The sequence below is a fragment of the Culex quinquefasciatus genome, chromosome 2, assembly GCF_015732765.1.
Source record: "Culex quinquefasciatus strain JHB chromosome 2, VPISU_Cqui_1.0_pri_paternal, whole genome shotgun sequence".
Taxonomy (NCBI): domain Eukaryota; kingdom Metazoa; phylum Arthropoda; class Insecta; order Diptera; family Culicidae; genus Culex; species Culex quinquefasciatus.
Genome location: NC_051862.1, coordinates 56,493,590 through 56,503,325, shown reverse-complemented (window position 1 = coordinate 56,503,325; position 9,736 = coordinate 56,493,590). Strand labels below are relative to the sequence as shown.

General features: G+C 35.8%; 1 protein-coding gene across 3 annotated transcripts in view; it reads right to left on the bottom strand.

The window, feature by feature from the left end:
- LOC6052069 (solute carrier family 12 member 4) overlaps positions 1-9,736 on the bottom strand; it is a 567,840-nt gene that overhangs the window by 415,793 nt on the left and 142,311 nt on the right. The window contains exon 1 of one of the 3 annotated variants that reach the window (XM_038253587.1): positions 8,893-9,402. The exons of the other annotated variants lie outside the window; for them this stretch is intronic. Coding sequence (XP_038109515.1) covers positions 8,893-8,956 — 64 coding nt within the window. The 5' untranslated portion in view covers positions 8,957-9,402. Of the gene's footprint in view, positions 1-8,892; positions 9,403-9,736 lie in introns of those variants that run through there. 3 annotated transcript variants of the gene reach the window in all.

The window sequence follows — 9,736 nt, the reverse complement described above, 5'->3', positions numbered from 1 at the left end:
GCTAGTATCTGACTGTAAGCCTACTGTGTCCGTTCAACCACTGCCGCCTGACTCGTGCCAGTCGGCTGCTGGAGAATGAGAGACGTGAAAAAATAAGCTACACTCACTCAATTCGTGTCGTATGACTGACTCGTAAAATCCTCTCTAAACACTATTTTGACTATTTTTAAACAATTGAATGGTTCTAGACTGTGCAAAACACTTAAAACAACCATAACTTATATTCAAAATTACATTTCCACGCATAAATACCAACTTTTTGTGTAAAAACTTGTTTCTTTATGTGTGTGCGTGCAACGTCGAATGAGCGTTGGTCGACTACTGCCTCGCATTGCAGCTGCTCAGTGAGCTAGGGCACTCACGATTGAGTCGGGTTTGTTTATGTCAAGGTTCTGCGGTTCAGTGAATGGATCTGAAAAATTCGTGTATGCGTCGTCGATTTTCGCGTCAGGACCCCTGACATTTTCAGCTCTGGCTACAACTATGGGATAATTTTGACCAATTTCGTCGGGGTCATTATTTTGGCCATGAAATGGGGTCCGTAAGCTAAAATTATTCTGAAAAGTTGAAATTTTGAAAGTTGATTTTTTTTAATTATTTGATATACCCCCTAAAGGACTTTGTTTAAAATGGTTAGAACTATGGGATAATTTTGACCAATTTCGTCAGGGTCATTATTTTGGCCATGAAATGGGGTCCGTAAGCTAAAATTATTCTGAAAAGTTGAAATTTTGAAAGTTGATTTTTTTTTAATTATTTGATATACCCCCTAAGGAACTTTGCTAAAATTGGCTACAACTATGGGATAATTTTGACCAATTTCGTCAGGGTCATTATTTTGGCCATGAAATGGGATCCGTAAGCTAAAATTATTCTGAAAAGTTAAAATTTTGAAAGTTGATTTTTTTTTTAATTATTTGATATACCCCCTAAGGAACTTTGCTAAAATTGGCTACAACTATGGGATAATTTTGACCAATTTCGTCGGGGTCATTATTTTGGCCATGAAATGGGGTCCGTAAGCTTAAATTATTCTGAAAAGTTGAAATTTTGAAAGTTGATTTTTTTTAATTATTTGATATACCCCCTAAGGAACTTTGCTAAAATTGGCTAGAACTATGGGATAATTTTGACCAATTTCGTCAGGGTCATTATTTTGGCCATGAAATGGGGTCCGTAAGCTAAAATTATTCTAAAAAGTTGATATTTTGAAAGTTGATTTTTTTAATTATTTGATATACTTTGCTTAAATTGGCTAGAACTATGGGATAATTTTGACCAATTTCATCAAGGTCATTTATTTCACCATGAAATGGGGTTTCCAGCTAAATTAATCCGATAAAATTAACTTTTGAGAGTTAATTTTTTTTTTAATTTTTGTTATATTCCCTAACGGAATTGATTTATTTATTGAGAATTTTGAAGTGTGAATAACAAAAAATGTTATTATTTTTTTAACAGAGCCGGGAAGTCGGAGCTGACGTTGAAGTTCGAGCTGGAGTGAGGACTCGGAGACTGCATCGGATTCAGCAACTTTTACTTGGAGTCGGAATCTGTGAAGTCGGGTATTTTTGGAGAGCTGAAGTCGTCGTTGACGTCATATACTGCATCCAGAGTCGGAGTTGTCTTCAAAGTATGGATTCAAAGTCGCTTGGAGGTACCCGACTCTGCAGCCCTGACTAGTACTGAGGAGTTATGGCAACTGCAGGTTTATTTGCAAATTACAAATAAACCAAAACAATAACTTTTTTTGTTATGGAGACATACCAGTTCAATAACATTTTTTGTTATTATGCTGCTCCACCTCTCCGCACAAAATAACAAATCTTGTTACTATGATTCCTTCTGTGTTATTGGTTTGTTATTGCAATAACAACATAATAACAGTGTAAGTTATTCTTCAAACAAATCTTTGTTATTGATTTTTGTTATTTTAACAACTAATCCGATCATCCCAATAACATATTTCGATCTTCTCACAATATCAAAAACTGACCTTCCCAAGTTATTTCCGTCTGCTCGGGGACGAACATTCTCTTTATGGTTTAAAATATATACTCACGATATGTGGTCACAAATTATAAACAGATATTACCTGCAAAGAAAAAATAAATAAATTTTAGTGTGTATGTAATAATGCTCAAAAAATTTCATGTAATGTAACCCTTCTCAAGGCCCTTGCAGTAAAAATAAGTGCCAAAAGATATTGATTCTGAAATAAATAATCAAAAAATAAAATACACTAGACATTTATAGTTGGTGCATTCGAAGGATTGTTTTTATTTTTCATTTAAAATATATTTACAATGATCTTGTCGACAAAAATCTGAAATCTATAATTTGTTCAACAGTTGAAAGTTGAACAAGTCCACTTTTCAAAACAAAAGCATGATTGGTAGTCTAAGCTACACAATTCGATTTTTTTTACAAAATTCAGTGGTAAAAAAATCGGTAAACCATCTTCCAAAATGAACAAAATTTTACTGAATTTTGGTTTTACGATGAACAAAAATGCCTTTTTTCAGTTAACCGAACTGTTAAGCAGTTGAAAATTCGGTAAATTTTGCCGAAAACGGTAAAAAGAATCTAAGTGTGTATTTATGACATGTAGACACTTTTTTAATCTTATGTTAGAAGAATTATCCTCTCCGCGATACGTACGCATTAGGGTGACAAGAAAAAAAATAAAATTTTGGAAAATCTTGAAAGATACCCCCTGGTTTGATTTTTTAGGTAATAAACATAAGCAACTGTGCAAATTTTGAGCAAAACTAAAACAAACATAAAAATTTAAATAAAAAAGAATTTCAACATTTCAGCAATTTTTTTTTGAAAAATGCATTCTTTACACGTACAGTTGATATACTATCATTAGTTTTAAAAAAAGCCGTAAAAACAGTTTTGCGGCTCTGAACATTGAACATTTACTTTAATTCAAAAGATTTTTAACAGACTCAAACAAGCCTTAAATGAACCTTTACGCAGGAGAATGCATATTAAATTGATTTTAGTTGGTCTGCCTGTGTAGATCAATCGGACCGCGCACTGGACTCACAATCCAGAGGTCGCTGGTTCGAATCCCGAGGCGGACGCAAAAAATTCTAAGTGTAAATATAGGTATTCGGTGCCCTCTCCCCGTGCCATACCTTCACACTTAGGAGACCCGGGAGGCGGAGTCTTGTCGCAAAAAGAACGATACACGCCTGTGGAACCGTTGACGAAACCGCAAGGTTTAAGAGGGCCACATTATAAGGTAATACGTCGATTCCGTTCCGCACTTAAATTTTCGTTAAAATTTGAACTTTTTTGACAAAAACTTTTTATGAAATTCAAAATATAATATTTTGAATTTTGAGAAGAAATTTTATAATACGCAGTATTATTTAATTTTGTTAGACATAAAATGAGCCAAATACAAGAACGGTAACTATGTCCGGAGATATGATTTTTGAAAATTGTCGAGAACTAATTTTAGTATCCAAAAATATGTTTAAAGCAAAAATGGAATTTGCATACGAAAAGAACTCTATTTTTTGTTATCCGAGTTCAGTGACCCCAAATAAGTTAAATTTGACCTGTTGATACATTTGTGTATAAATCTATCCAATATTCTAGCACCGACATATTGGCAGCCATCTTGGATTGCACAATCCCTGAGTACTTTGGAATATTCTTGGGGACATATTCGAGTTCAGCGACTCCAAATTAGTTAAATTTGAGAAGTTGATGGAACTTGAAAATACTTTCCGTGTGGTTTTTCTATTCAGCCGCCATACTGGACGCCATCATGAATAGCTCGGTTCCCTTTGAGAATCGGGAAAATCAGGCAGATTCGGATTCAGGAGCATCGATTTAGACTAGATCCATAAAATACTGGCTTGTTACACGATTTGCTTCTTGCATCGCAATTTTCGGGTTTTGTGCCTTGATTTTTATTGGACGATAATTCAGTAACCTTTCATTCGATTTTCAATGTAAAAATAAAACATTTGCAAAATTTTCAGATAATTCTTAAAAATTTAGAAATCTTATTTAATTTTTGAAAAGTAATCAGAATATTATTGTTTCGACAGTTAAGATAATCGTGTATATTTCATAGCATCATAAAACAATGCTATTCTTCTACGTATTTATGTAAAACATGTAAAAAAACTAAATCAAATAACAATACCAATCTTGTGCATGTCAGGTATTGTGATGGACAAAAAATAAAAAAATGTGTGATTTTTTGAGTGGCAGTGCGTTGCCGAATGGTTACGCTGTCCGCTTTGTAAGCGGATGATTCTGGGTTCGATTCCCATCTGCTGCAACCTTCCATCGGATGAGGAAGTAAAATGTCGGTCCCGGCCTTGGTTGTTAGGCCGTTAAGTCATTCCAGGTGTAGGAGTCGTCTCCATGCCATAAGTACAAACAACACACCAAACCAAGCCTACTCCGGTGGAATCGCTGGCGGCGGTTGGACTCGCAATTCAAAGATCGCCAGTTCAAACACTGGGGTGGAAGGTTCCTTGGAGTAGAAAGAGGTTTGGGTGCTCTCCCCATTCAAGCCTTCAGACTCCTAGGTTCGAGCAGAAACTTGCAATAGAGACCACAAAAGACCCGGGGGTCGTTAATGTGGATGGTTTGATTTTTGTGTGATTTTTTGTGAACTCTTACCTTTACAATTTATTTTAACTGAAGTCACAGAAAATCAGAAAATTTCTGCTCATGATACAAATTCTTGAATTGATAGAACTTCTGCCAAGATTGTTTGGAATCTTATATGGAAGAAAAATGTCTGTTATGGTCCCACAAAATTTCAGGCAAACAAAAGAATACAAATAAAAACTATTTCCGGTTTGCACAGCGAATTTTACATGATTTTTTCCAGGGCTGCGGAGTCGGGTCATATTTCAAGCGACTCCGACTCCGACTCCGGCTTTCTGGGATTAGCCGACTCCGACTCCGACTCCAACTCCGGCCCACCAACTTTCAAAAAATGGTTGGCTCCTACTCCGAATCCAACTCCAATTTAAAAACTCTTATGTGGAAAGAACGGGAAAAAAGTTTCTAGTTTTACAAGTTTCAGACGTTATTGAAACAGAAATAAAAAAAAACGCCAGTTTTGAAGGCATTTTCAGAAGAACAGTTTGGTATGTAAATTTGGATTTATTTACTCAACCTAAAATTTTCATTAAATTTATTAAAAGCAAAAATATTAAATTGTTATTTTTTTAATGATCATTAAAAGAAAGCTGGCCTTAATGATTGTTTTAACATATAAATTCGATTGGCTAACTTTTAAGTTGACATGTATAAGAAGCAAAGTGACTATCATAGTCACCTTGTATTTTTAAATAACAATTTCAAACGAAACTATTTTTAAAGCTCAATTGAAATTTTTAAGACGTACATTGACATCACGCTAAGGCTGAAGAAGTTTATCCGTGACCTAGAAAATATTTTTCCTCGAAATTTTGGATTTATTTCAATTTTTTATTTTTTTTATATATTTAAAAGGAGGCGTGCGATACTTCTTGCATCTTCACCTAAATCGAAAAAAAAAACGAAACTATTGGCACTACGCCCCCCGGGGCATGGCCTTCCTCTAACGTGGGATTTCTGCTCCAGCGCCTCTGACGAGACAGGAGAAAACCTAAATCGAAGCTTTATGAATGGTCGTGCGCCTCCATGAAAATATATGAAAAAACTTAGAATTGGATGAAAAACAAAAATCCACAGGATAAATATTTTCTAGGTCACGGATATTTTTTATCTTGAAATCCTGTCCTATCCTGAAATCTTGAGATTTGTTCAACGATAATTTGCAACAATATCAATATAGTTTGCCTAAGGATCAACATTCTCAGACACTTTTAATTTTTTGTACATAGTTATAAACAAAATGCTCATGTTGAGTTCCAAGTAATAGATTGTTATAATCGTTGAATATTTGTTGGAAGAGTTATCCTGTCAGTGATTTTTTCGTTTCCGATTTCCATAAATAGTGATTATTATTTATATTTTTTTTGTACATCGTAACTTTTTTCTGAACATTGATTTACTTAAAACCACCAAGACATTCGCTATCGGGGTATAAGATGACTGTGTGTGTACTTTTTTCAGAAAGAACTAGATTAAATTTGGTCAAATTTGAGTTTAAAGGGTTCAGAAATATTGGCAAAAGGATGCAGTCAAAAATCAATTAAATATTTTTAACTACAAAACCAATATTGTTTTTTTTTGTTATGATGATACTACATACTTGGGTAGGAGCTGATTAACAGGTTATCATTTAGTGATCTCTAAAAAAAATAAAAATGGCAACACAGCGCATGCAACTCGATTTTTTTTTTTAAATATAAGAAGTTTTGTAAATTAATCTGTTTTATAGCAAATACTAAATAAACATAATTTTTGTTGAATTTAAGATAACTACAACTCCGACTCCAACTCCGGGTGATCAGAAATTTTCGGCTCTGACTCCGACTCCAGCTAATAAAATCTAGCCGACTCCAGCTCCGACTCCGACTCCAGCTGTTCGAGTTTTTACGACTCCGACTCCAGGCTTCCCAAAAAGACCCGACACCACCGACTCCGACTCCAACTCCACGTTGTAAAAAAACAATAGAACATAAAAAGTTATTTCTCGGGCAGACGGTAATGACAAAATCCATGCCATTTCAATAACAAATATTGTTAAAATAACAGAAAGTGTTATGGAATCTTCTTGATAAATCCATTTTTGCATAAGGGTTTCATAACAGTTTATGTTATCATAACAAAATTTGTTATTGGTCTGATATTGGTTGTAAGCCAAAACAACTTTGGAATAACATTTTTTGTTATGGAAGAATACCTGAAACTGTTATTCGGATGATCGGATTAGTTGTTAAAATAACAAAAAATAATAACAAAGTTTTGTTCGAAGAACAACAAAAAATGTTATTAGTCTGTTATTACAATAACAATCCAATAACAAAAAAATCATAACGTCGAATAACAAATCTTGTTATAAATAACATAAAATGTTATTGGCCTAGTATTTTCAAAAATCAAAAAATGTCATTCCCAAGTTATTTCCGTCTGCTCGGGTTATCAAACAATATGAATCTGCAAACAGTTAACATGAAAATCCATAAGTGAGTCTTTAATTATTATACCTAAATTTTGTGTTAAAAATATTCAAATTCACATAAAATATTGATTGTTAACCAATCCCAAAAAGAGGCAGCAAAAACACTGCATTATTTGAACTATTTCATGAACAGGCAGTGTAGGGGTAAGCGTGGGTGCCTCTCACCCAGTCGGCCTGGGTTTGATCCCAGAAGGTCCCGGTGGCATTTTTCGTCTGACCTCGTCTTCCGTCGGATGGGGAAGTAAATGTTGGCCCGGGTCAAACATAAAGGGCCGAATTACGATCACAAACCAAAATAATTATTAATTATTTGCTAATACATTATGTAACCCTTTGAACCATGATTTCTAATAAAAGAATAGTCAAGTTTTGAAGAAAGGTACTGAAATTGAAAAAAATGTCCAGCAATAACAACAAGTTTTTATTCAGCATGATGAACATTATATCCCGTAACTAAATCCAAAAGTAAACAACAACTTTAAAAAAGTAAAAAAAAACTCAACCGTTCTGTTGATGACACTTTAATTCCAGCGTTTGAATGCGTTTTATTCGCCACCGGGGATCACCCGAGGGGGTGGCTGAACAAAACAAAAAAATACTGGGACACACGAAATGAAAAATGATTTTCCGCTGCAATGTGCAAAATTTAATTCTGGAATATTCTCGTTAACTCCAGGTCACCAATTTGGGTGTGATGCATGTGTGACACAGCAACGACGAGAACTGTGCAGAGAAATAATTTAGTGAACGGCTGTACATGTTGATGAAACATTCGAACTGGTTGAAAAATTTAGAGCAGTTTGAAATAGTTGATATTTCCAATTTAACACTATTACTTGAAACCGATTCGTACAATTTTCCTGGAAGCTACTAGTAGTTTCACCTTTCTACAAAAAATCAATGAAGTACAACATCAAATGTTCGAACGGCATTTTCTAACGAGTGGAAGCAATTTCAAGTTTCAATTTTCCAACAAACCGGAAAATGTTTCATCGTCAAATGCCAATTTTCACCGCATGGACTCTGCACAGACAGTACCAGGAATGCTGCTAGGATTGTATAGTTTTTCCTGTTTTGCTCAACCAATTGTCCCGTGTGATGTGAGAAAAGCTGAATAAAAAAAAATCTTGCTACTGGAAATCATAGCAAGTGTTGAACAAAGCACGAAAATACACGCTAGAAGTTGAGAAATAGTTGAGTTTTAGTCCGGTTGGGACAATCGTTCCGTTTTGTTCTATGACTTGAGATATTCAGCTGACGGATAGGGTGACTGTTGTTCGCATTTCTAAAAAAAGTTATCTTTTTGGCTATATTTACAAACTTTTTTTATAAGCTTGGTCATTTAAATCAATGTGAAAATTTCAAGCTTAATATGCTTGAAGAACCCCTGTGTACAATTCTGATGAAGGCAGTGCCAAATCCCTTTTGGGGAAAAAGCGAAAATGAACATAACTACACCGTTTCACACTACGTGAGTTGGGATAAGAATTGCAATTTATGGAGCTTCATCTACTTGTAAATTGGAATCTGTATAGCAGCTCATTTTTCTTCACCCGGAATGCTTCTTGTTGCGTGAGCTATAAATATTATGGTAGGCCAAAACCCAACTCACTCACTGTTACATAATTTAGTTTCAACCTCAGTATGAAGAAGTACGGTCCATGTCACCGAAAACGTCATTTCGTCGAATATTTTTAGACATTCAGTAAGATTCGACGAAATGGCCCCTTTGGTGAAATGTCAAATTGGTTTTCTCCCCGTAAATCCCAACCTACCTTCCGTGTCGTACGTATCCATCTCGATGGACTGCGAGTGGCACTGGTAGTGATGGCGGGACATGGTGCTGAAGAAGGTGCTCCCTCGCTTCGGATCGCCCTGGCCGGCCAGTAGTGGCGAGGAAGCGGACGGGGCGGCGTTGACCTCGCTGGCAGTAGCCACGGTTAGTCCGGACGTGGACGCGGCTCCAAAGGAGAAAGAGAATCCGCCGCCTCGCAGCTGGCCGAGGACCGGGGGATGACGGCGGCTGCGCTGGGACGGGCGCTGCGGACGATGATGGTGATGAGTGGGGGTGTGGGGTGCCGAAGCACCGAGTTGGCGTTCCCGTTCGCGGTCCTCCTCCTCCTGGCGGCGGGACAGCTGGAACAGCAGCAAAAACAGCAGCAGCAGAAAGAGCACAAACGGCGACAGTGGCAGCAACAATACTGTGCCGCGCGGGTTCGGCGGTGCTCAAATCTTGGTTCGGAACGGATCCCGGGGAACTATTCACTGCTTTTTTTTTACGCCCCCCCAGAGCTAGTATTTAATTTTGTGCAGTTCTCTGTGAAATTGTAGTTTTTTTTTGTAATTTATGATTATCTTAATTTTTAAAGCTATATATAAAATAATAATTTTAATCAATAAAATCATTTGCATGATTAATCCATCCATTTTTTTAGCATCTTTTTAGAAAAAATCAAAAATATCTAAAACAATAAAATTTAAAAAAATATATTTGTATGGCAAAATAGAAAAGCTGTGCAATGTACTTACGCAAAATCGTTGACAGTTTTAAACGAATTATTTCATTATATCAAGATATTTGAATTTTCCAACGTAATTGATGGATGTCCTTAGGGTGAC